At 35.9% G+C, this 27,391-nt stretch overlaps 2 protein-coding genes across 6 annotated transcripts in view; both read right to left on the bottom strand.

The window, feature by feature from the left end:
- Window positions 1-12,713, bottom strand: part of LOC138308848 (D(2) dopamine receptor-like) — a 41,388-nt gene extending 28,675 nt beyond the window's left edge. For 2 of the 3 annotated variants that reach the window (XM_069249878.1, XM_069249875.1), the window contains exon 1: window positions 7,939-8,093. The gene's annotated coding sequence lies outside the window, so the exon portion shown is untranslated. Of the gene's footprint in view, window positions 1-7,938; window positions 8,094-12,496 lie in introns of those variants that run through there. The other variant, XM_069249876.1, reaches the window with a different exon arrangement.
- A 7,951-nt stretch (window positions 12,714-20,664) lies between these two features.
- Window positions 20,665-25,763, bottom strand: LOC138309085 (uncharacterized). Of its 3 annotated transcripts, none has more exons than XM_069250222.1 (2): window positions 25,715-25,763; window positions 20,665-23,698 (listed from the first exon to the last, which is right to left on the bottom strand). In XM_069250222.1, the coding sequence occupies exon 2, from the start codon at window positions 23,666-23,668 to the stop codon at window positions 22,409-22,411; it is 1,260 nt and encodes a 419-aa protein (XP_069106323.1). In that variant the 5' UTR covers window positions 23,669-23,698; window positions 25,715-25,763; the 3' UTR covers window positions 20,665-22,408. The 3 variants fall into 3 exon arrangements, with proteins under 3 accessions (XP_069106323.1, XP_069106324.1, XP_069106325.1); XM_069250223.1 differs by having other exon boundaries at window positions 25,719-25,757; XM_069250224.1 differs by having other exon boundaries at window positions 20,665-23,693; window positions 25,715-25,752.
- Window positions 25,764-27,391: the final 1,628 nt, after the last annotated feature.

Genomic DNA, 27,391 nt, shown 5'->3' with positions numbered 1-27,391 from the left:
CCATTTATGGAGAGCGCTGTATGAGTGAAGGTCTGTATGTTTTGGGAGGCTGCGGTATATACACAATGGGTCTTTTTTTAATAAGGCACTATGACCTGACAAGAAACCATCAGGTCAAACATGTACCGGTACTTGGTGTTTTATAATATGAGAAGCCGTCAACTTAACAATTTCACATGCTATGTTAAAAGATCAAGCAACAGCACCATGCATATTCTCATCCCACTGCACCGTCCCTCAGCAACTTCGGGGATTTGTTGGCCTAAGCTAAAACCAACAGCACAGGACCAAATAAATCATGAAGAGGAATTATAGTCCTCTGCATGTTGACACTTATTACATTGACACTCATGTAAATTTTAATGGCTTTGACATTTTACATGATGCGATGAATACGGAACTCTCGATACGAAACTATCATCGGCAGAGCGTATGCAATAAGTACAATAGTCTAAATAGGCCTCCAAGCATGCTCACGTGAGCTTCACATGTATGTATAATCCACCCGGATATTCCTGGTCTGATTGAAGCGCGGTTCATAACACACAATTCAAATGATATATTGACTTTCCTAGTTCAAAATACACGAGGGTCGATATAGGCCATGACCGCATGATAAGTGCAGGTAGAGGTTTCTCGTGCGAAAACAGATAAGAATATTTCTCATAAAATATTTGGTCGATATTTAGGTTTGTGCTAGTATCACGAACAAGGTAAATAAGGGTAAAGGAACTGAAAGGGCAAATGCAATATTACCTATAACATCGAACAAGCAATATTTATAGTTGCATAGCCATTAATCTCTTACGATCACAAGCATATTGTCTTTTAGAATATATTTCTGGTTATTATAACCATTTACGACAGGGTCTGAATCTAGGTTCTGTCACCATAATCTATAAAAGTGGTAGTTTCTGCTTCTGTATAGCGCTCAGCATTAAGGAAGTGGGACGACTGGTTCGCCCGTTGTCATTATGATGTGACTGCGTCGGGTGTGTTGTTCAATGAGATAACACTATAAAATAGACAAAAGTCCCGTTACTACAAGAGACACAACACGAACATACCACAGCCTCCCAAAACACGTACTTTGGGGGCCGACCTCAAATTACATTAGCTATTAATAGGACGTTAATTCTAACTAATCAGCAAACAATCCTAGTTGTATATCATCACGTATATCGAGATCTACGTTAAGTTATATGGCTGCTTCATTATCGTGTCATATCCGGTTCAGCACCAAAGGTTAAACAGTAAAACTCACATGACAATATACACTCCTAACAGTATTAAATCACAACCAAATATAAACCTCTGATTCATTAAAACATTAACCATATAATAGTCCATGCAAATAAATCGAGCACAATTGAAACATTTATTGCATTTAGATGTATTGTTATTACATGTAAGCCTCCAATACGTTTGCCGAGGCTAAATAAAAATACCAAGGTCCGTGGGAAACCCACACAAGGCAGGCCATGTTGTTTCTAGTGCATAGTAATTAAAAAAAACATGCATGTCACTGCAAAAGTGCAAGGTTAAAAATGTTTAAGTCGTGGCATTTTGATTTGCCAGTAGCTATTTTTGACAAATGTGGTAAACAATATTAAAGTGAACAGTCGGGCAAGGATGGCGAAAGTTGGTAAAAATGGTGTGAATGTATCCAGTATTATTTCTTATGAAATAGAAAAATAAAATATCTCGTCAAAATCTGTCTGCGTACGAAGAAATTAATTTAAAGTATGGGAATTCTAAAACGTCCTCCCGGCTCACTATGTCTGTGGTTACCTTTCCACGCAGCCTCGCTTTCAATGCTTTCAACTTTTCTTTACTTTAATGGTCAGAACTGGGAAACTAAGCAGAACTTGACCGTCGTATTAATATGTGAAAACTTTTGGAAGGCCAATGAACGCATTTAGACTGGTTTTCTTTGCCCGACTATTCACTTTAAGCTGTCTGCTTTTACATTTAATGTCTAATTTGTTTTCTGCAGCAGCACTATGCAGCACTATATGATACAGCTTCACAAAAAATATAATGAAATGTAGATATTAAAACAAAAATAGCAACTTAAAGTCGATGTTTTGTTACTTCAGTGAGATAGCCACTATAAAATGACAAGAGTTCCCCTATTGCAGAGACACGAACAAAATGTAGTCTCTCGAACAACAAATGCAATTCACACATGTAGCATACATATGATACCATCCTTCAATGACACTACAGCTGTTAACGGGACATAAGCTTGATCCAACTTAAAGTCGAAATACCAAACCTATGCTAATTACATGAAATATATAATAAATTACGCTGTATCTCAAAAGAAAAACATACAAAGGAAACATATCCAGTCATACCGGAAAATTCAAGTGCTCGAAGCTTCACATACGGGGACTATTTCTGTCAAATGTATCACTATAAGTGAAATCTGGGTCACATTACAGTTTCAACCTAGAATAGGACGGTGTGAAAACAAACCATATGACAGAAAATAAACATATCAAGGGTTTATGATCAATCATAACCGGTGATTAATTATAAATAATTGAACCATGTCATATATCATACATAATAGGAGGAAGGTGTAAACTTTATTATGAAATAATCATCTTACAGTTACATAAGATTGCAGCCTCACTTTGACCGTGCTGTCTGACATATTCAACAGAATGGTCAACAGACTATTAGTTAGCTATACAATGTCCGGTCAACGACCTTCAACTTCTGGAAGCTAATTACATGTACAGTCTGTAATTGATTTCGAATTTAACGCACACAATTACCTAACTATGACCTAACGGAAATTATAGAAAGTTAATTGGTACGTTGGCTGATTTGGCTGAACGTCAAAACAACATCTAGGGTCACTCATAGTAAATACAGACTTTCCTCTTGGGCTTAAAAACAACACTCCCTGAAGCATGTTTCCGCCATCATCGAGCACGGCACTAATGTAGGAAGTCGTATTACAAAAGAGACTGGAGGATGAGACTCTTACAACCAGGGAGGAGTCTATAACTTATCTGGCCGGCGACAACAACATAGGTTTACAGGCCTCGGTATACAACTGTACTGAAAGGTCTAAGTTTTTTCCTCCAATTACCGAAGCCAAAACAAGAACCCCGATTCTCTGTCCTCATTACGGGTTACGTCTAATTTGCCGCCTCAACAAACCTTCTGTGAGGAGCGACTGCGGAACAATACCCAATTACTGTTGACCCGGAAATAAGTCGTTATCATCTTAAGTACGACAGATGATTACCCTCCTTGTTGGTGTGAGGAGCGTGTATCTTATGTATATATCAACAATATCAGGATACCTCAGCAGAGGTACAGATGTCAGTGGTAAAGTCAGAGGTTCAAAGGAGTACAGATGTTATAATAATATGACGGTGTACGCATTTTTGAAGCAAAATGATCATCAACTAGTTGATTGAATTCAATAAACAATTGACAATTATGAAATAATCCCGTGTATAGTTGATTTGTTAGTTGATTGGGTTTAATGCCCTATAAATAACCCAAGGTCATTAAAGGACGGTCTCTCATTTGTGAAATATATGCGAATATATGCATGTTTTTGGTAGCCCTCGGTATATTCGTGGTGTGTTTCGCGTAATAGTGAATCTCTTGTTCAGTTTGTTTATAGTCCTATCTAACTGAAACAGACCGCCAAAGATATCGAACAAACTAACAGGCGAACCAGTCGTCCCATTAATGTTTTGTTGCTCGCAAAACAGGAGCAGACATTAGGCCTTGCAGTTAGGATGTTAGAATTGTACCTGCTGCACCTATTGCATGATCGTAAAAGGCGACTAAATTTAGGATATTATGTTTTCTCTTCTTCCTAATTAACTCTATTCTTCCTAACGTCTACATTGACACCGCCTCACTTTGGCCTTTTGTGGAGCGCTCGCCACTGTGAGGTAGGCTCTGAGTTCTGTTCTCGGCCGAAACACCCCAATGTCTATAAAAGTGGTAATTCCTGCTCCTGCTTTGAGCTCAGCACACAGGGAGTAGGACGACTGGTTCGCCCGTTGTCAGTATAAAATGACCGGATGGGATGTGTTGCTTCGTGTCTTAGTCGGGCCTTGCACGCATGGTCGTAAAAGGCGACTTTATTTAGGATCTTATCTTTTCTTTCTTCCTAAATTACTTTATTCTTCCCAACGTCTCCCCAAACACCACCTAACTTTTGGCCTTTGGTTGAGCCCTCGCCGCTGTTAGGAAGGCTCTGTGTTCTGTCCCCTGGCCGAGACACACCAAAGTCTATAAAAGTGGTGGTTTCTGTTCCTGCTTAGCGCTCAGCATAACGCTGCTTGGTGTCTTCAGCGGCATGCTTCAGTAATATAGCAGTATAAAAAGGGCAACAGTTTCACTATACAAGACACAACATGAATATACTGCAGTCTCCCAAAACACGCAACAGGCTGCATACATGGAAGGCCAACCATACATGACCATAACTGTTTATTAAACAAACAAAATGCCACTTTTATAACTCGTCGAGGTCGTAGCCTCACTCGACTTAACAATTCGACAGCCACAAAGTCTAGCTATTGAATTATGTGGCTAAAATAGCATATATCTATGCTTAGACACACGTTTGTAGACTACGGTGGGTCTCGGCCAGGGGACATAACTCAGAACCTTTCCCACAGGGCGTCTGTAGAAAAAATTCTGAGAATGCTTGTTTGGTTTATTAAAATAACGTCATATCAGCGGGCAAAGACGGCCTCCCATGTATGCAGCGTGTTGCGTGTATGAAGTGCGTGGTGCGTGTTTTGGGAGACTGCGATATATTCGTTTTGTGTATTTTTGTATGGTGGATAGTTTGCCTTTTTATAGTGCTATATCACTGAACCATGCCGCCGATGACACCAAGCAACACATCCCACCCGTTCGCATTATACTGATAACGGACGAAGCAGTCGTCCCACTTCCTCAATGCCGAATGCCAGAGGTCAGAACCCAAAGCCTCCCACACAAGGACGTGCGAGCAACCGAAGGCCAAAAGCGAAGTGGTGTAAAGGGAGACGTTAGGAAGTAAAAGTTATTTAGGAATAAATGTAAAGTTAAGAGCCTGAATTTAGTCGCCTTTTACTATCATACAATGGGGGCAGGAGGTACAATTCTTACGCCCTACCTGCAGGGCAAACATCTGAGAATGTACGAAGGGAATCGTCAGACGCTATGGAATAATAACTATTATATATCAAATCATCATGGAACATCCGATTTAATTTGCACTTTCAAATGAGAACTATGGAATGACGAATGACCCACACGAACCTAAAGTGATAAGAGACACCATGACAGTTAGTTTCATTGTTAATATAATGACATGAAAACTGTTCAATTATCCTGTATTCATGTAAATATTTACGCCGATATACATGTATTACGCTGCAATTTTTTTTTTGAAATATCAAAACATGCGATCTCGAAATGCTCCATATCACAAGCAACTTTCTTTGGAACCAGTGTTATGGTCAACATACTTTACCAGGAATAAAGTACACGTCATATATATATATATATATAAATATATGTAATATCTCTGATATGTTAGACGGCTAAGGGTCCAAATACCTACTGGTAAATAGTTCCATTCGAGGACCGATGTTTCGCGACCGATGTACAGATCAGACTTCATTAATAATGTATCCTTTTGGGATTGTAGTTGACTCGTTAGAATCTGGTTTGGCCTTGATTAATGCCTTTGTTTGGCCTTGAGGGAAGAAATTTATCAAGGTCAAAATATTTTCATTTATAACTTTACGTATTTTGTATGTGTTCTATAAAAGTTTTTTTTTTAAATAAAATGAATCATCTGCAGGCATTCTTGAAAAGCATCTTTAAGCGCTTTGGGAAGAATGAAAATTAAATTACAATCGCTTTTCATTTAATTTTTATTATTTATTTAGTTATTATTTTTTTACTTTAATAAATTTTCAATTTTCACACAAGTCAATTTGACGGTATTACATAACAATAATGATGGGTAATGATGATTTTATTATACAGAATTATCTTATAACAAGTCAGCAATTAGTCTATTCCCAAAACGTATGATATTAACAGAAAACCCATTAGAAAGTTTTGGCTTTGATATTTTGTGCACGTGGTAAAAACCTAGTGACATTTTGCATAAAGTCAGAAAGGTTTATTTTATTGACAGAATAGGTCTAAACTATGTTTTTCTACTATGGTACGTATTCCCAAGTTACTAAAACTCCATGCCAGAGAAAACAGAAAATAACTACTGGACAATGTTGTGTCCTCAGCGTTGTATTTCCATAAAAGGTTTCCATGGGCTGAATAAAATTTTATGTTTGAAATTCTGTTTGACAGCTGAACATTAAGCATTCCATGGAGGATTTACGTAATATTGTGTCTCTATAGTTACATCCTCCTATAATATGTGACATGTTCATAATGCATGAATTAATTAGTAATTTAATTAATTGTTGGAAATATTTTATCCGTGAAGATTATATGTCATAGGCCTATCATTCAACACTCGACAGATGAAATTGTTATAAAAATCTTTTGTGTGTGAGGATGGCATTGACAATATTATGTCATAGACTGTCATCAACCAACAGATATTTGACTTCCGTAACATTATAAACAATTACGAACAATGGGGATTACACATCGGCACATGGATTGGTTCATGCTATAGATGAAATACAATGGTTTTTCAAACGCCATTGGATCTATTGAAATACTGATCTGGATTCCCATCATCAGTCTGACAGTCTGAACTCTCCTCAAATGGAAACAATGAATAACCTTGTCACTCACTCACGGAATTAGATATCCTTTGGCACGCGCGTCTTTTCTCCCCCCAGAACTCTCTTGCCATTGGAGAAAAAATGAATATAGTTTATCGGGATGCTCCTATGTACTTAGAAAGCTCGATAAATAAATAAAGTTATCTATGTTTTTCTTCTGTCTAAGCTGTTACGTTGTAAAGGAATAGATAACGACTCTAATCCCAGTGTCCATTAAAACACTCCCAGCCATCATTTCACGGGGGACAACTTAATGTCAGATAAGGCATCCGTGATGTGAAAGCATATTATGGGATGTATACAGCACAGTAAACAATACCCTCCATAGGTTAAGTAATAAGGTCGTCCATTTAGATGTACGGTGTTTGGGGGTCAGGGGTCATACTTAATATATGGCAGGGCTCATCTGTCGTAAACGATCTGGCGAGAGTCACTCTCTCCTCTAAATGGCAGAATTGTATTTCGGAGACAAATCAATGGTTGAACAATCACAGCTTATTAACAGATTCCACATTCATGATCCCAGATAAACAACAAATAAAGTGCTTCTACAGTTATTCAGGGTCCAGACATATCACAGAGCGATGGTCCAATTTCACAGTGGTTCGAGTTAGATTTCGCTATTAATTTCCAATATGACTTTGGTGGTTTTTTTTATTGTAACATAACCAACCTTCATTGTTTTAAACTATGTGATAAATGATTTCAATTCCAGAAATCTTAATAACACATGACGGTACAATCAATAGGAACAGATGTTGTAATAGATGATAATTGTGTTCACACGCTCAGTTGTGCAAAGTCCGATATGGAAATATTTTGTGGCATATATTGTTTTCAAATTAAAGAACGCATTTAACAAGTCACAACTAAAGATGAAAAAGATGACATCAATCTTGTGATATTGTGCCCAAAATAGCTTGATAAACGTAATCAGGAATACTGTAAGGTCAAAGGTTAAAACATCATACCGATTAACCGGTTGTTTTCGAAGGTCAAAATTGTCGCGATTTAATATAAAAACAAGATACTACAAATATCCCCACGAAAATAACAAGTTATACGGTTGTTATATTTTTTACTGAAATCAGACAGCAACCGAAACCATGGAAACAGCAGTAGAAGAATGTCTTACCTTTCCGACAATTCAATATCCAATGTTTACGCAGAAGAATCGATGATTGGAAATGCTTCACAATAGAAAAAATATCGAACTTATAATAAAAACACTAGTTGTGAAATGTCATAACTTACGAGCAGTAGGTAACACATCCTGCGAATGTAAGTGAAGTGAAAACAAAGACACCTCACAAGTAACTGTATACAAACATTTTTTTTAATGTTTTGGCAAGTGGACAAGAAGCTAGTATTTTCTGAATAACGCGTAGCGCGTAACAGTTCTGCGAACTTAACGATACGGAATATTTTGATTGGCCTAGAAGGTATGCTTTACGATTAATGACGTCACAGTGTGAAATTAAAAACAGTGATGATGATAAGTCTGCATGGATAAAGGTGAGACGTTAACAACTTGTGTAATTATCAACACGCTTAATTAAGTGTGGGAGTGTACATATGTAAATAAGATAAAGTACAGGTAAACAGTCTGGCCCAGCACTGTTACTTTGCTAAAGAATTCACTTTACTTAGGAAATACAACACAGACAAGGATTGTAAAGCTTAGAAATTTCGTACAATTTTCTTACACTTTCCTAGGTGGAGTTTAGGTAAATGATGAGATCAGGCACTAGATAAAGAAAAAATATATTCAAATTCAATCTCAAATAAATTACATTATAACACAAACAATTGAAGAGTTTTATTGGAGATTTTTGTCGGAAATGATAGGAAGATAAATCAGCGCGGTTAATATTAGACTTGTTTCCGTTATAGGAACCGACAGGTAGGATTACATGAGTTAAAACCCAAGTTATGAATGGCTTATCATCCGTAAACTAGGAAATCAGTTATAACATAATTATATAACAATTTGCCTAGATACAATTCATTATACATTCCTACTTGACCTCATGTTATTCAATCCTTTTGACATACGATTTCGTCAATAAAATTTGTTGAAATGAAAAGATGACCTAATGGCCCCATTTACATACGATTTACACAGTATACGGGTATATATAAAGCAAACTGATATTTCAATCTAGTTAAAGATATAATTGTTTTCGAGGAGAGGATGAGTCCCTATAGTTTAAATCAATACACGGACAGAGGTTTTATATACTAATAGCCGCAATGAAAAATGACCCTACCTCCATAATTATCTGTAAGATGTCAGACATAAGTATTATCTACAGACATAACATCGTAATGTGTGTCTAGTTAATGACCCCATTCACATACAATCTTAATGAATAAACCAATGTAAGCAGACCAGACTTGTCGACATACTCTAATGTCTTTGTTTTACGGCATTCAATCAGCTGTAATACCAAACAGCATCATTCACTGTAACTAGAATAATGTTCTTTAAAATATTCTATTTGAGAACTTTACATAAAAATGTATTATAGATTTATTAAATGTAACTTCCCAAATGAGCAACAGTCCGTTTATATAAGGTGAAGTGGAAAGATTTCCAGAACTATTTGGTTTCGTGGGAAAATGCAAGAATAGCGAAATCTATTTTTAAATTCATTCTGCGAAATGTTTGTTTGCATCCACACTTGAAGGAACCAGTTCACATTATTTATTCATGATATCAAGGTAAGAAGGCAGCAATCACTGGTGACTACAGACGTGGTTTCCTTAGCCGCTGTTTTTTTTATCTCTGAATACTATTATAAACACGTGCTGGGAACGCGATCAGCTTGATAAGCTAGGTAGAAATCGTCAGTAACATCATTCTTTTCTTTGAAAAATACTTCTCACGTGTAAGGGTGTATGTGTGCGTGCGGACGTGTTTTTTTTATGTATTTTGTGGGGGTTCTATCATAGAATATGGTTCAAAGCTTACATATATTACTTCCCCAACATTCGCAACAATTTACATTCTGACTAAAATTATGAACGGTTTTGGCTGACGACGCAAGTGTTCAGATTAGCAAGGGTAATGTGTAACTTAAAACTTTTCAAAATGATGATTATCAATTGAAATTTTCGTTATCATTTATATCTAGTGTGCTGTAGACACGAATATAGAACTAGTCAGAAAACTAGTACAAGGTAAAGATAACTAAAGCTAGGTCTGACCATACACAGACAATACATCAATATGACCTGAATTGACTTTTTTGCTCTTACCAGGTAAATTTGACCTGAAAAGTTTCAACACAAATTGACATGAAATTGACCTGAATTTACCTGAAAACATTATGCCTGTGTAAGTAGTAGTGAGAGAACGCTCGCGCTTGGAAACTGTTCTCATATTCCCAATTTCCTATTTTACGTAATTGTTGCACAAAAAAGAAAGAAGAAAGCTTTTGGTGGAACGTAGTTGGTCTATCACACACAGAGATAATGAGTTTCCACGAAAACAGAGCGGATTCTATGTATGCATTTCGTATTAAGGTAGTTATTCTCCCAAAAGCTGACACTGCACGCCTGTCTAGATTACGTGGAAACCACGTGTATTGTCTGCGGCAGGTAACCCGGTAGGGGGTGGGGAAACTGTAACTCACTATATATACTTAAGTCAGTGTAACTCACTATATATACTTAAGTCAGTAATATAACATTATACAGTAACATGTATCAATAATACACAAGACAGCATCATTGATGGATTATAATCTGTGGATATCAGAATAATCTTACATGACTGGCTATATGTTATGTGAAATTTATTTAACGAGTTCAATAATTTTATATGCCATAAACTTTAATGCTATTAATTACATAACTGGTATTTATGATTATGGAACTATTGACAAAACTTTCAATTATTTTGTTGGATGCATTATCTTCAGTAATACATTTCATTAAAGGCGCTGTCGTCTTTTATATCTCACTAAAGCATACTGTCGAGTACTCTTGCAAAACACAACATAAGGACAATAACATTGTAATTGCAATACTGTAACAGTGTTGCAGCGCCAAAATCGACATCGAACCTCGATATGCATTGATAATACAGAAACATTCGTTAGTTATACTCTGGGTATACCTCTGTCTGGGGTAGAGTCAAGAGCCTTTCCGCACATTGTGTCTCCATGTGATAGCATATACGTGTCTGTTTCATGGTGCAGCCTCACTGCGGTATACTACCAAAGACAGCGAGCTGCACACCTCGTTCAGTCACATTACTCTGATACCGTTCTAATCCCTAACTGAATACAATAAGGAAGAGCAGATATGTAAAACTATAATGGGTATAAAAGTAAGTTAAGGTTTGGCCGTGGAACAAAACGATGCCTTCTTCATAGGGACAAACGCTCTAAGTTAAAAGTGAACCGGTGTCAAGGGAGACAATCGTAATAGTTTGATCCTAGGAGTTTGTTTAGCCATGTAATTGTTGGAAACGAGCTGTGACGGTTGTATCATTCTACAGACGCGGGAGGGAGTATTTATAGACCCTAACAGGTATTATTGTCTGAGAGTACAGCAGGTTTAACAATGATACCTTGATACTGATGCCAACAAGCGCTAGCGAAATAACAACATTTCAACGTCTCTGTTTTTGTTCTTGTGGCATTTAAAACTACAAATGTATTGTGTTACTGCTATGCACTTTAGTAATGCAGAAAGCATTTATTGTGGTTATTATGGGAAAGCAAGATTTCACGGTTTTCTCCTATCTCGACATGTCTGAATTGTTCTATCGTCCTTTTATATAAAGAACAGCAGAATAATTTGGACTAGGTTATGACAAAGCTATCTGTATATACCTGGATCTATAGAAACATGATAGATGCACCACGGAATACTAGATCTAAAAGAAATTTAAAAAAACTCATAATTGTATACATGTACATGCTTTCATTTGCCTGTGTAAGGTAAGTTTATATAACACAATACCTGTATTATGACCAGATTATTTTTTTTGAAGTTGTTGTTAAAACATTTTCCAGATCAGTGATTTAGTAAAAAGTTTATTACAGTCAGACATTTATGTTTGGCCTAGTTTTTGTTAGGGTTTTGATATAGGGTTTCACGTATACAAACTGTGTCTGGTAACATATGTCGCATGTATAAAAAGACACTCGACTGCCGTATTGCGTGTCAAAATGAATCTATACATAAACACATTTACTTTGTAATACCCTGAACAAGTAAATAATGCACAAGAGACAATATGTTATAATTCATAGGTTTGTGAAATGCATATATGTATTCATCATATGATTACCATTCATCAACTAATAAAACAAATTCAATATTTGCTATTCATATCGTGTTTATCTCATAATGACTATTAGCTATCAAAACAAGTTATGTACTTTTATATCAAAACTACCAAAAGCATAGTCAAGCATTGCATGCATATAAAATATTTGTTTTCACATATTTCACATATTAAGGGTTCCAATCTGATATCATGGGGAAATTCAAACCATTGTCAATTAATTTTTCGTTTTACCTATATGTTACATACTCGGCATAGATCGAGGATTCATCGACCTCCAATGTCGTCAATCTCTCTGGCTATCAGTATGAGAAATATATAAGAGGAAAACCCGCAACAATGTAAGTGTGAACATTTGACACACAAAATTAGTAAAAGGTAAATGACTTACCTGATATAGGACCTCTAGTTTTCCCACTATAGGTCCCACACGTGTTATCCTCCAGTAAATTTGAACCAGTATAGGTAATTCCAACACGAACTACAACAAACAGACGATTATATTGGAAGTATCCGCTTCCTGTTGCCTTTTTCTCTGCGTGACTGAATAATATTAAAGTAAACAAAGAGTAAACATCGTCTATCAGTACTCGAACTAAATCTGACCCACTTAATGTAAACGAACCAGTAGTATTGTAGTTACGCTCCATCAATATGACCGACGTCAGTGTCGGTAAAAGTTTTATACTCCATTATCACACATGTATATGTAACAATATTGATGAAGGCGATTGATTTTGGTATAAACTTAAGATTAACGCTAAAAATCACGAAATGTCTGGATTTGTTTGTTTACATGTTTAGATTTCAGAGTATTCGGGTTGAATTGTTTTGGTTTTTCAAAAGTTAATTAATGCATAACGCATACTTAGGTTAAAGGATAAGCAAAACCAGCTATGACAAAATTGGTGGTGTTGTAGATACATGTATATAACTTTATTAGCAGACTATATGATGACTTCATACAACTGTAAAAATGAGTTAACTACAAGCTGGATAATATCTATTTAAAAATAGGATAGAGTGGGTTTGATTTTGACTTTGCTTGATGCCTTATTGGAAGCTTGGACCATGCTGTACGGGTTTTGTTTCGATGTTTGGAGAAAGCTGGAGACGTTTTCAGGCAAACTGCTGACATACAGTAATGAAGTATACTTGGCAACTGTCACTGTGACAACAGCATGTTTGAACCACTAAATCACCGTAGTGGTGGAAACTGGCCATTGGATTACTGTAGACGTGGAAATGTTCGCGGATACGTGTGGGGGTTAATTTCGCGATCTAATGACATTTGCGTAAATTACGAAAAAAAAAACCCGTTAGTTTCCTCCCTTGATTTCTGTTTGACCTTAGATTCTTACGTAGTATATAATTAACGACCGCTTTTGTATAGAAATCAACTGATATTTTATTCGACAAAGAATATTTTCGACAATGGGGTTTAGTTGATAAAATACCTCTATCGACAATAATTTGGATTTGACGACTTTATACCAAATGCGTGTTTTGGGAGACTGCGGTATATTCTTGATGACAGCAAGCAACACACTCCACCCGGTCACAATATACTGACAACGGGCTAACCAGTCGTCCTCCTCCCTGTATGTTGGGCGCTAAGCAGGAACAGAAACTACAACTTTCAACTGTAGCTCTGCAAATCCGTGATAACATTGTTGTTATTGAATGAACTTAATCATCCTTGGCTATGACTTATCAGTAATGCAGTTGCAGTAAGATATATATAATTAAAAACATTTACTTAACCATGTAGTTTGTGTATCTATCACCGGTGTCCGGCCAAGGTTTTGACGTCTCTACTTTGTCTTGGTTTCCTTGGCGGTCAGAGTGACCTCAGTTAACACGTGGAATATATGAAGAGTGTTATCGCTTTAGGAAAGCAGTGAGAGCTAGAAAATTGAAAAATAAAGTAGTAAATAGTACAAAATAAAGTAGTAAATAGTACAAAATAAAGTACAAAATAAAGTAGTAAATAGTAAAATAAAGTAGTAAATAGTACAAAATAAAGTAGAGGAGATAATGTTCTATGTTCTGTAGGTACGAAAGTAGATCACGGAGACGTCCTCTAATAAATTGAAGTAATTTCTGTATAATACTTGAAATAAAAGATTTAAGATACAATGCACTGTAATAAGGACTGAGGGTAATTTTCTTGCCAGTAAGAATAACACTGTGAACAAACATGAATCACGGGGAAGAAAACAGAGAGATTCAGAGCAGTGGAAAATAAAAAAGAGGAGTCTATATATTGGTATTGTAATGTGTTAACTTGAGAACGAAGTTAGAGAACTGATCTGCCGTTCCAAGAATTAACATTGTTTTCTATACAATACGATATGGAAGAGTTAAGATCACGTATATTGTAACGAGGAGAGAGGGTTGAAAATATCAACCTTTCCATCGTCAAGAATTCTAACATTCTAATCTCCATAATCTCCATTATAACATATACTGTAAAGACGGATTTATCTAGATCGGTAGCTGACCACCGTTGTATTTTCAACAACAAAGAAACTAATATAAACAAAACCATAATTCAAACCAAAATCAATTGACCTTGGGGAAAGTTTAGATAAGGCTTAAGATTAGTACAAAGACTAATTCAGATTCATTCCAGGTTAAAGGGGATCCGACAATCTTCTTCGCTAGCCAATGCTTCTGATTACGTTACTTTCCATAAAGTTTGAGTGTAAGATAATCATTGACTAGCGCATTCCGATCTACCAGAATTCACTTCGTCAGTTGACGGAGGGAAACGAAGGGAAGTAAGTATGATATACCAGAATGTTGCTAGTGAAGATACCGGCTTATATATATTTCTGGAAACAAAAGAGACTTAAAACAAAGTGAAACAAACGGAGATCACAGAGAATGTACGAAGAGTGACACGAGAAATAGAACCAGATGACGTGTAAAATTAAGCGTCTCTGTTTAATCGGATACATCCTGAAGTTACAACGGTTCATTCCAGTCTAGCCAATCTTCTAAGTGAGCATAATTCCAGACTGACCAACTTTCCTGTTTTCACACCTTGGTCAGACTTGGTCATACCCGAGTGACCATCAGGTAATTAATTATATTCCAGGTTAAAAGTCGTCACTGACCTATATATATATTGTAAGATTCGAATCTACCGTTCACAGTACTGTTTTTGTTTGTTTTTTGTTTTTTGTTTTTTCCCCTTTCTTTTTACAACTTATTGGAATAATGAAAAAACATAATATATATACATGTATACCAGTGACGCGTCACAAGATACTGGTGATTCTTAATATTATAATACATTTAGATTTCAGTGTAGCTACTGTAAACTACGCGGTTCTACATCTGAATTGATATAAGATAGAACACATTTCCTCTGTTTCTATTTGACTCTTTTACGACTGAAAAAACCAACTCAAATTTCAAAATGCCGTTATCTATTCATAAGATACTATATACTTTATATTAGCCGTTTAAGCAGAAAATTACAAGAGTACCCAATAGGTAATGAATATGAATCCTTTTTTCTGTAGCGATTTTCTGCTATGGTGTGTGGGGTGTTTTTCTGTGTCTCTGGCAACATGCTTCAGTGAGATAGCACTAGAAATAGGACAAACACTACCACAATTATGAGAAGACAAAACATGGGTACACTGCAGTCTCTCCCAAAAGACGTACCAGGCACTTCAGACACGCAATAATAAGACAGATGGTGAAACATCTAGACGCCGTACTGAGATGAGAAGACAAACATGGGTACACTGCAGTCTCTCCCAAAAGACGTGCCAGGCACTTCATACACGAAATAATAAGACAGGTAATGACACATCTAGACGCCGTACTGAGATGAGAAGACAAACATGGGTACACTGCAGTCTCTCACAAAAGACGTGCCAGGCACTTCACACACGAAATAATAAGACAGGTAATGACACATCTAGACGCGTACTGAGTTGAGAAGACAAACATGGGTACACTGCAGTCTCTCCCAAAAGACGTGCCAGGCACTTCACACATGAAATAATAAGACAGGTAATGACACATCTAGACGCCGTACTGAGATGAGAAGACACAACATGGGTATACTGCAGTCTCTCCCAAAAGACGTACCAGGCACTTCACACACGCAATAATAAGAAAGGTAATGACACATCTAGACGACGTACTGAGATGAGAAGACACAACATGGGTACACTGCAGTCTCTCACAAAAGACGTACCACGCACTTCAGACACGCAATAATAAGAAAGGTAGTGACACATCTAGACGCCGTACTGAGATGGGAAGGAATAAGAATAGATTTTGTAGTTATTGATATTAAACATTGGTTGTTTGGTGATATAAACGTTCTATTAACAACTTACATGAGTAATAATATACAATTATGGCCCTCTGTGGAGGGATACATCTAGAATTGTCTCCCTGGAAAGAGTTATTTTCTCGAGGGCGAAGCCCGAGAGAAAATAACTCTTTTCAGGGAGACAATTCTAGATGTATCCCGACACATAGGGACATAATTATTTTATTATACCGAACAAAATTAAAAGAACCCATGAAGATATTTCCCAACAACAACGTTGTTAAATTCGTTGGGCTACAAAAAAATAAACAACACCGTTGCCATTGTTGGTTGACGTTGCAGATGACGTCAACTTCCGGTCACGTGCGGAGCTTCCAACGGGTTATTTCCCTGGGGTTATTTCCCTCGGGGGTTATTTCCCTGGGGTTATTTCCCTCGGGGGTTATTTCCCTGGGGTTATTTCCCTCGCCTTCCAATTCCGGGGGAAACATCTAACTTATTCAATGTCATGTGATCAAGTTTAATCCAATCAGAACATTCTGAATGAAAGTGAGGTATAATAATATAAATTTAACATAATTAAACAAAAGTTATGTTCTGTAAATGCTTATATGGAAACATATCTCAATCACTTACCAAATATTGAAAATAATGTCAAATTTTGAAATCAGGGTGTAGTCTACATTTTGCTTCTTGGTTTGACAGTTTGTACTCACTGTTACTGATCTGTAGACGTAGATATCGCATGTTTGGTAGTACTGACAAAATTCATTTTAGGTCTTCTTAGTTAAATGAAAACTTATGCATTGTAAGCATTGGTATTCTCCTTTGATCCTGAATAACATTAAAATATCTTTGTGATTAGAAAGTATGAAAATTACGGCTCGCATATCATACAGAAAAAAACTTACAAATTGTGTTTCTGTGTAAGCCTTACGCTTAGGAAAACGTCCTCTGATTGCGATATGTCTCATTTAATTTGAGTAACTACCCTTTCTATGTCTTCAAACATTCGCTATGCAGTTTCCTGATTGCAGTTTTCCTGTAGAACATGCAAACCAACCATATTGTATAACTCTCGGCGACTGAACATTGGACACGATTTCTACACTCCACCGTCCAAATGATGTAATAGTGTCAACACGTATAACATCAAACCTACTTCAAAGTGTGATAAGTAGACGGTGATAATTTCTGCTTTCGTCCAATTAAAGAACATGAATTTATATGTCCAGCAGAAGGCATTGACTCGGAAATGTTTTCTTTGATTTTTATTTATTTTTTTTTTGGTTTAGCATCAGAATCAAAACTGTTATGGGAATAAAGAGGCCCAAGGATCTCAGTAACAGTAACATGGGTTCTGAAATCTACAAATGTTAAAGGCAATATTCCCGTTATCCATCGTGATTTAACCCCTAGACGTTTGCCCATATGTGCATGTAAATAAACTTTTAATAGTCCACATTTAAATACATTCCCTGTGTTTTTCGTTTATTGCAGGCACTGTTCGGGATATAAACTAATATAAACTAGGTGTCTTGTGTGTCAAGAGGACGTTTTTTAAAGGTTTATATTTTCATTTGCTCGGGACTGACACTATATAACCTTACCAACCAAAAAGGGAATTTATGAGATCATAATTCTTCTATAACTCCCTTTGGTGTAGTGATCTGACCGATGTCAAGACGCAATGCGCATTTTATTTTATTTATTTATATATTTTTGTGTTGTGCGTACTTGCGTGCTACCAAAATGAATAACCCCACTTGTTCTATGTTATTCGCAACAATACCATAAAATCCCCAAGAAGGCAGTTTAACGGTTAAATAAGAGGATGCTGCTAAAAGTTTTGTCAAGAGGGACAGACATTGTTTAAATGATTTAGCAATGGTATGTGTAGTGCCTGCAACCTTGAATGAGGTCACGGTCATCCATTTAATGTTGTATCCCCTCATCCCAGTATGCCACAGGCCGAAAGATCGGGTCTATGGGACGTTTTTTTTTTAAATATGTAATATATTTTACTCTCGTGACCTTGAACGGAGGTCAATGTCATGTATAAATCGTGCAGCCTTTCATCCCACCAAGTTAAAAGCCCAATATGAGGTTTTTGAGGTTCCTGTTTAATGAAAAGCTACACATATATATGTGTGTGTGTTTAAATTATTCAAGTATTCAGTGTATATATTTGACCTTGCGACTTTGAATGAAGGTCAAGGTTATTTGTTTAAACACATCTGGTTACCCTTTATCCCAACACACCACTTGGGTTATTTTAAAGGTGACAATGCAAGTTATGCATTTGATATTTTAAAAAATACATGTATTATGAAATTAACGAGGTTTGCTTATTGGCCCACAAGACATTGCATGAAGGTCACATGGAAGCCATGCACTCATGATCAGCACTCAGCACGTTCTGACTTGGTATATATATACTGGCCATGGGTTGAGCATTTGAAAAGGGACGTTTTACAGTGCTTGACACCGGACAAAAGCCGATCGCATTACTAGCGACCTAAAGAATTATCAATATTGCTGATTTTATCTAAGGACGAAATAATAATGAAATTGAGGTTTGTTCTGTGTTCGAGGAGGTACCTACCGACCGTCGTAGATTTTATGAGTTATTTTCTCCCTTTCGGAATGCCTTTGATACGATCGTACAGTGTAACATTATCTTATTTCCCCAACATTAAGTATTCATTAAGTGATTACTACAGCCTCGCGCCACCTTTTATCACTTACAGTGGGGCGTAAGTCTACATGGATACAGATTATTCCATAACGCACTTTTTATAACAGATAAATATTGACGTATTTTTTTTAACGTTATGTTATTTTTTATGATTAATTTGGACCAGATCATTGAGCCATGCGTTAAATATATAAAATATGATATCGTTAACGTACATTTATACATAATACAATATTAACCAGTTTAATTAAATTTGTTCAACCATATCTACAAAATATAAAGAAAGTGCTTGTTTTCAGTTTAATTTATTTTCGAATTTTGTCTATAAATAAATCCGCGTTCGTATTACACACTGAATGAAGTAGGTGTTTGATCTGATAACATTTCTCGTGATACGAATACCGAGCTAATTGTAACATGAATGTGATATTTATAATAGAAAATTTCATCCTTAAAGATATATGGGTTCTAACGGTATTTTCTCTCCCTATAACGAATTCCATCTCTATTTTGTTTGCTTTTGTTATAATTTCTAGAATAATACACCAAACTTTAAGAGCGAAGTTTCTCCGATTTCTGATAAAATCGTCTACAATCTACACTTAGAATTTGACTGTTGAGCTGACGACAAATGATATTAAGCATTAGGAATAATAAGTTTGTCGTACAAGTCAATACTGTTAATTACTTGGCTTCCGCGGGATACACATTACTGTGTAGTTGTTTGTTTGTTTAATTATTTTAACAGCCAGTCCTGTAAGGACGGTCTCCCATGTATGCAGTGTTTAGCGTTTGTGAAGTGCGAGGTGCGCGTTTTGGGAGACTGCGGTATGTTCGTGTTGTGTCTTCTTGCGTAGAGGAACGAACTGCTGTGTAATTGTAAAGAACTCAAACGCGATATCAAATGTCTCGCGAATATTATTTGGAACTTAAGGATGTACTCCTCTGAGAATTCAAAATTTTCTTGTATTAAACTTTTTTTCTCATATAGATTTTTGGAAATAGGAGTTCATACCATATAAGAAAATGGAAGAAAAAATATATGTCCGTGTGCTCGTTTTTGAGCTATTGTTACTCAAAGATACCTAGTTGACAAAATATTGGATTTTATGGGAATTTTACCGTTTTGACCATATACACAAGAGATTAAATCCATAATTTCCTAATGAGGTGTTTGATATGTATGGATGTTTGTAGAATTTATTTTCCAGTAGTCTTCTTTAAAAATATACCAGTTTTGATTTATAACACTAATATTTTTTCTCAGAATAACAACATATGCTACCCCTACCCCTTAATTTTGAGCTACAAAATGCACCATTTTCAGCCATTTTTGCCAAATTTAACCCTTTATAGAAAAAGTTCTGGTATTAAACTTTTGTTATTATTTTGCATATCAATAGGGAAAGGGTTGTTCTTTCTAAATCAGGAAGAAAAATTGGGGGTCCGTGTGCTTACTTTTTTGCCCCATTTGAATATTTATTTATTTTTTAGTATTTCACAATTAAAAAATAAAAGTGCTAAAATTACCATTAAATATAAAAATAAAGTGACAAAAGTGTATCATTTCACACATTCATGCTCAATATTTTAATAACCACGAACCCAGTAAAGATTTACAGCAAAAATTAGCTCGTTACAGCTATATATACTGGCGCAGTGATGATTTAAATAAAAACAATTTCAGTATAAAATGGCAAAACTGTGGCTCTACTCAAAGCGAAAAAAGACACAATTTCAAAATGGCCGCCAAATGGTCAATTTCATACGTTTGAAGACTGGCAACTACAAAAATAGTCTACTCTCTCCAGGATACACTGACCTAAAACTCCTAATGGAAAGAACCTGGCAGAAACCCCATAAGAAAGATACATCCTTTCATCAGTGAGTTCTTTCTCCCCCATTCAAGATGCTCCACAGCTGACAACTGATATTTTTACACTATCATAAATAGGAACAGAAGATTTAGTATTTTTCTTCAGTTACAAAAGTTACTTACTTTAAACCATCACCACCACTGAAGAGTTTGAGCTTCTAATTTTAATTCATGTTCAAAATATAAAAAATAATTAATTGCACCCCGAAAAAATTCTGTGGCACTATATCCTATATGGAATGAAGACCTGGACAAAGACCAAATGAATTATTTTATATTATATTTTGTGCTAATTATATATACACGATTAAACACCAATTATTGTTCAAATGATGAATATCATTTATGCTCTGTCGGCGGTGGAGCATATAATTATAAAACTAAAATAGGGGAATAACGTTAACGTTAACCGCTTTATCCGACTAACGTGATTATAAGCAATGAAAGGGGCATAACTCTTATATGTTTATCTAACTTGTATGTAATGGTCGGGCCAAATAAACAGTCAAAATGCCTTCATTGACGTTTTCGGATTCCTGCAGTACAATATAGATTGATTTCCTCCGTTGCTGAGCTATTTTGACTGAAAATTTTATTTTTCTATTACATAAGAAATCATACTGGTTATATTAACACCATTTTTTACGACTTCCCTTGCCCGACTATTCACATTAATTTGTTCATCTTAAATTTCAATCCTTATCAAAATACAAATGTAAATTGAACATACGACCGCTGTGCAGTGTGCACCACATTATAAGGTAATTGATTTGCTCTAAATCAGTCAAGTTAAAAATACATTATAATATTTATGTAGGTGATTTCATCTAAAAAAGGAACAAAATACTTTTGTCTGGATTTAAAAATCAAATAATCTCAATTACAAACACTTTGTTCTCACACCTAATTTATTTGTAAATCAGAAATATTTTGGCGGTGATACACAAGTTTTAATCAAAATATATTGTATATTATACACATTCTACCAGAACACAAAGACACACATTTAAATAGCACCCTTAACTATTGATAACAAGATATATACAATATCTGTGATAAAAAGATGAGCAGTTAGCATCATCAATATTATAATAATGTACTAAATAATATTCAATGGCTGGTCAGCCAGGTCAGGTATCTGTTATTCATCTTGCACATCAATATCATGCATGCAACCATAAAAAGCAGCATCAAGAATTTTCCTCTCCTTTAATCTTTCTTGAAAACTCTGTTCATGAACCACATAACTAAATCGCTCCTTCAGCTGTGTTTCTTTAGAATAATCTTCATAAATCACTCATCACACTACATCTTAATTCAATTCCCTCAATTTTTTTTCTTTAACTTCCTCTCCATCAATCTCTCACACTGCATTTTTCCTCATAATCTCTATTTGCCTTTCCTTTAGTTTTGCTAAATAGAACTCTTTTCACGAGTCACTCACACTGAATTCTTCCCTCATCATCTCTTTCGCAGCCTCCCTCTCAGCAGAAACACCCACCTGCTCAGCTTCCTGTTCTAGCTGAGCATGCTCACATTCGTACTTGTCCATGATGGCGTTAATTAGCTGACAGCGTGAGGCTCCACATGTACAGGGTATAGGGTGTTCAGGACCCTCCTCCTCATCCCCCGTATCAAAGTCATCCTCACTAACCTCACCATTATCAACCATCTCCAGGGATATGTTGTATAATCTCTTATTCGCCTGATCCTGACTTAGCTCAAGTTTACATGTGATTATCTCCCCTTCCTGAACAGTGAAGGCGGACGGTAAAAAGAACACAGTCTGTTTCCAGTGAGTAGGTGCTGCTTCTGGTGCTGTTGACAGAGTCACGGACGTACAGCTGTCCTTTGGCGATGTTCCGACCGGTCCCTGAAAATCCACATCGAACCATGACGCAAATCCGTGCACGGTGCCGTCCATCACAATATTAAAACTTAGTTTCGCGTACATTTGTTCCACATCCTCTTGTGTGGTTTCGTACAAATTCAGATCCACAACTGTTTGAGGTTCGGCGAGTTTTTCATCTGCAGGTAAGTTTGTTATCACAGGTTGCTGAATCGCGTTCATCATGGCGGAGGATTTCAGGGGAGATAAATCGAACCCATACACATTCTCCCAGAACTGGAAATGTTCCCAGATGTAGTCGTCCATAGCCACAGGCATTAGATACAGAGTGGCCACTGAAGGCAACATCAGACCACCAGGGGCCAGCCATCGGTCACGGGCAACTATTACAGAGTCAAGCATTGACTCGTGGAACAGATAGAAGCCCATCCATTCTGAGATAATAATATCCACCTTGTCTACAGGTAATGTAACACTTTCCACACGGCCGTGGATCACTTCCACTTTACCTGCCAAGATATTCTTATTTAGATCCACAATTTTCTTACATGCGTTAGCCATTTCACTAGCTTCCACTGCATATACAACCTTGGCACCAGCGGAGGCAGCAAACATTGAGAGAATGCCGGTCCCCGCCCCGACGTCTAGGACTGTTTTATCTTTAAAAAGGTGAGAGTTTTTCTCAATGAAGTTTTTATAGGCCAATGTGCGTGGTTTGTCTTTCAGCATCAGCTCATGGACACTCATGTCACCGTAACTGGTAAAGTAAGCTGAGTTACTGGCCCCTCCCTCAGCAGCTCCCTCTAGTGGTTCATTGCTCTCTGAAGTTTCCATGTTCATGATTCCCTAGAGATTCATCTAAAGTCTGAACTGAAAATAAAACAACAATGATTTTAAAAACCATTTAATAGCAACCCGGACAATAGACTGTACACTGACAGGCAACCAGTTCTCGCAGAGCACCAATTTTCGCCATCGCAAATGTTCGGCCATTTTTTTGTGTAAATCAGCATGTTAGTGTCTTCTACCAGATGATGATTTTATTGAAGTAATTTGAGTGGTAATTGAACAGCTACAGATACGATGGAAAGAATTGGTTCTTGACGATAACTGGTGGCCTGCCCAGGGATTTTCCTACAGTAGAATCTGGGGCCGAATAAGGGACCCATTCCCCTCCTAAAATTTAGCTAAAATTCCCAATTTGTAGCAAAAAATTCCCAATCGGAATCTAAAATTGAAAGTCTGAGTAATGTCATTCTTGGTATGAAATTGTCATATGTTGAATACTAAAAACGAAATAAAAGTCGACTACAATGATTGAATGAACACTACAGTCAACTTGAAATATTCCAGATGTACAATAAATAAACAGTTAAATCATAAAATAGTGTTTTTCTTTATTTAGTAATTTTTCCCAATTTCATGTTATGCCGCGTAAAATTTCCCAATTTGATGGACCCTGGACCCTGTAAAAAAACTGTAGGAAAATCCCTGCTGCCAGTAGACATTAAATTTGATATTGTACTATCAGCAAGATTAACTCTTGCCATGTATACCTAGGTATTTTACATTTAATGAAGAAAATTAATATTTTAAAATAACGTTGACCATGGAACATTATTACAACTGATTCTTCAATAAAATGATACAATTTTTAATTAAGTTATGATATTAGTTATTCTGTCTACGTTTTTGCCTGCTTAATTTCTAACTAATATTTGGAAGACTAATATTTTTTAAATAAAAAGATAGTACAGAACAACATATATATTTGCATACACTGCCTTAGATAGAAAAAATTAAACAAAAACATTTTCTTTAATCATTAACATTATCTCCCTTGATTTATGCTAAATTTGTAACGCATTGGAGAATTTTGCGTTTTCTTTTCACATGATTACTCAATTGGGTAACTTATTGATTACTGCAAACAGGTAACTGTTACCCATATGCAGGGCACAACGCATAATGTTGTTTTAAAAAACATTATCAAAAATGGGTGTCATAATTTTTAGAATGCCTTACAACTGATCTTAGACTCTATGTTTCTGTGGGTGAAATATCAAATTCTGTTGTCTAACTTTGTTGTAAGATCACAATTTATGTGCTCTCCATTGACTTCAGTGTATAGCTATCAGGGAAATTCAGAGCAAATGTCATGGTTGAATGAGTTTTATTTACCTGTGTTCTATTTTTAACACCATGGTAAGCAATGGAGGTGGTTTATTTTGTGATTTTTGCCAAAATTGAGACAATGAAGTTTGTCCCATTTTGATTAATAATGTACTTTGTTATGTTAGTAATGGTGACATGTCAAAATTATTACGCCCTTTTTTGATAAAAATGTTTAAAACAACTTCATGCATTTTTCTTGTCATGCGGTCACATGACAGAGAGGGACTTTCAAAATGGCTGCTGAAAGTAGCGATGGAACATAACATTGTTTACAATATGGGATGGTTCTTTGTTTTTAATATGTGTCACTAAATAATATATGTGCGTATGGAGAGAAAAGTATCTCCACTAGTGATGTGTGCTAGTATGGGAACCACTGCAGTTGGATTATTTCTGTAATAGACCCTTACAAGAGGTAGGTCAACCTGACTTGATTTTCCAGAATAAAGTTTAGAAGGCTCGAGTAGGGATTCTGACGAGAGACATCTATCAGACGTCCGAATATAAAAGAGTCTAGAGGAGGAATCTCAATAGGGATTAGGTTGTGCCCAACCTGTAAATCGCATGATCGGTGTACGCATTGCACAGGTATTTGGTCTTGCCATGATCTGACCTGAATGTTTTCATTACTAACGTAGCAGTAGTACAATTTCAGCTCTGAATACCTTAACGAATCTAAAGATGATCAAGATAGTAAGTAAGTAAACATACCTACAGCAAAACACACGTGTTGTTTTTCTGACCGGAAGTTCAGAGTGCGATATAATTCTTATATATTAAAATGGTGCCGGATTACTCGTTCCGGAAACAAACTCAAGTTTGTGTTGCGAACCAAGAACTCTATGAGCTCGCATAAATATATACATCCTTATAAGGACAAATGAGATAACTGCAAAAAAGTGTATTGTATTCATGATTTATCTTTTAAAAAATGCTGTACACAAGGAACAAGATCTTTAGTAGGGGGGAATTCAATAAGTCAAGTAATACAGATGAATCTCTCTCGAAAAAAAAAACCCAAAAAACTGCGCCATATGAACACACTATAAAATGATAATAAACTGACTTAGAATAGATGAATTGAGAAACTTAGAAAAAAGGCTGGGTCAATATAGTTATTTAATTCCTATTCTTCACAATCTCTCCTTTCTAGTTCATCCCATTATCCCTTCTTTCCTACCCAATTCTTTGTTCTTTATTTTTTGCTCTCTCCTCCCTCTCTATTAAAAAACCCAAACAATGTAATTATACTGATGAATGATAGAATGGCAGAGTGAAAGGTGTGCATGGAAGATAACTATATTCATATTTCATGATTATGTGATTAATGTAAAATTGATATATTGTTTGACAAAAAATAAAAAGTATATATAAAAAAATATGTATATAAAAAAAAAACACACAGCTGTACATTGTAGTTAGTAATTTCTTTTCTGCTTTATTCTAAAATGGCTATTTGACATTGATTGGGTAGCCTAAATACGCGGAATGCAACTTCGAAAGTTGCCATATACATGTACATTATAATAGTAAAATATCTTAAAATTATCGAAGAAACTTGATATATGAATTATGTTGTTTCTGCTATATTCAGGAGAAATATAAAGATTGTTCAAGGATAGCGCTTTGGTTTCTAAAATAAGAACAGAAAAAAATGGTCAAAAATGTCCACATTTTTATAATTTATTCATATTTCGAGTGGTTACCATGGCAACCGAAGCTGCAAAATTAGAAAACTATCATTACAGTTACCAAATCTGTCAAATCTACCGATTTAAATGCATGTACAGTTTTGAAAATTTGACGGGATTTGGGGGCCTAAAGGGGCCCAAACTATACATAGTCCCTTGTTTACTTGCAAACGGTATTGCAATCAAAATTTCTTTTATACTCCGATGAGTTAGAAAATAGTGACATCAATACTTTTGATTAATTTTCCCGCCACTACTTGATAAAATGAATTACGTTAAACGTAAGATTCCATATTGATTTTCCAATAGATTATTTTTCCAAGCTATTATGCAACGTCGATGTCTCTCTTTTGGCGTCATGATTACGTCGACTTTATGCACCATTCTTGGAACATTTTCTTTAAAGAGGTATGAAGAAAAAGAATTGACATCTAAACATGTACATGCGCATTCATCGTGAGAAGGGATAACTTCCAACATACGCCGAACACTTAATATAAGCGCCTATATTGCAAGATTCCACATAAAACTAACACGCATCTGGAGTCAAGATATATAGACTGTCCGTATCTGTCTGTGTACTAAGTGCTTATATATATATATACCGTATACATATCTTTCCTTTAAAGTGTTCAAACCATATTGAAAGAACGAACGGCATTTTCAAAACATGCTGAGATACGATAGTGAAAGACTA

Source organism: Argopecten irradians, chromosome 15 (genome assembly GCF_041381155.1).
Source record: "Argopecten irradians isolate NY chromosome 15, Ai_NY, whole genome shotgun sequence".
Lineage (NCBI taxonomy): Eukaryota > Metazoa > Mollusca > Bivalvia > Pectinida > Pectinidae > Argopecten > Argopecten irradians.
Note: the sequence above shows the minus strand (reverse complement) of the source record. Positions and strands in the feature narration are given on the sequence as shown.

Bases quoted from the DNA above. Each gene is read 5' to 3' on its own strand.
- LOC138309085 (XM_069250222.1), bottom strand. From the start codon at position 23,668: ATGAACATGGAAACTTCAGAGAGCAATGAACCACTAGAGGGAGCTGCT.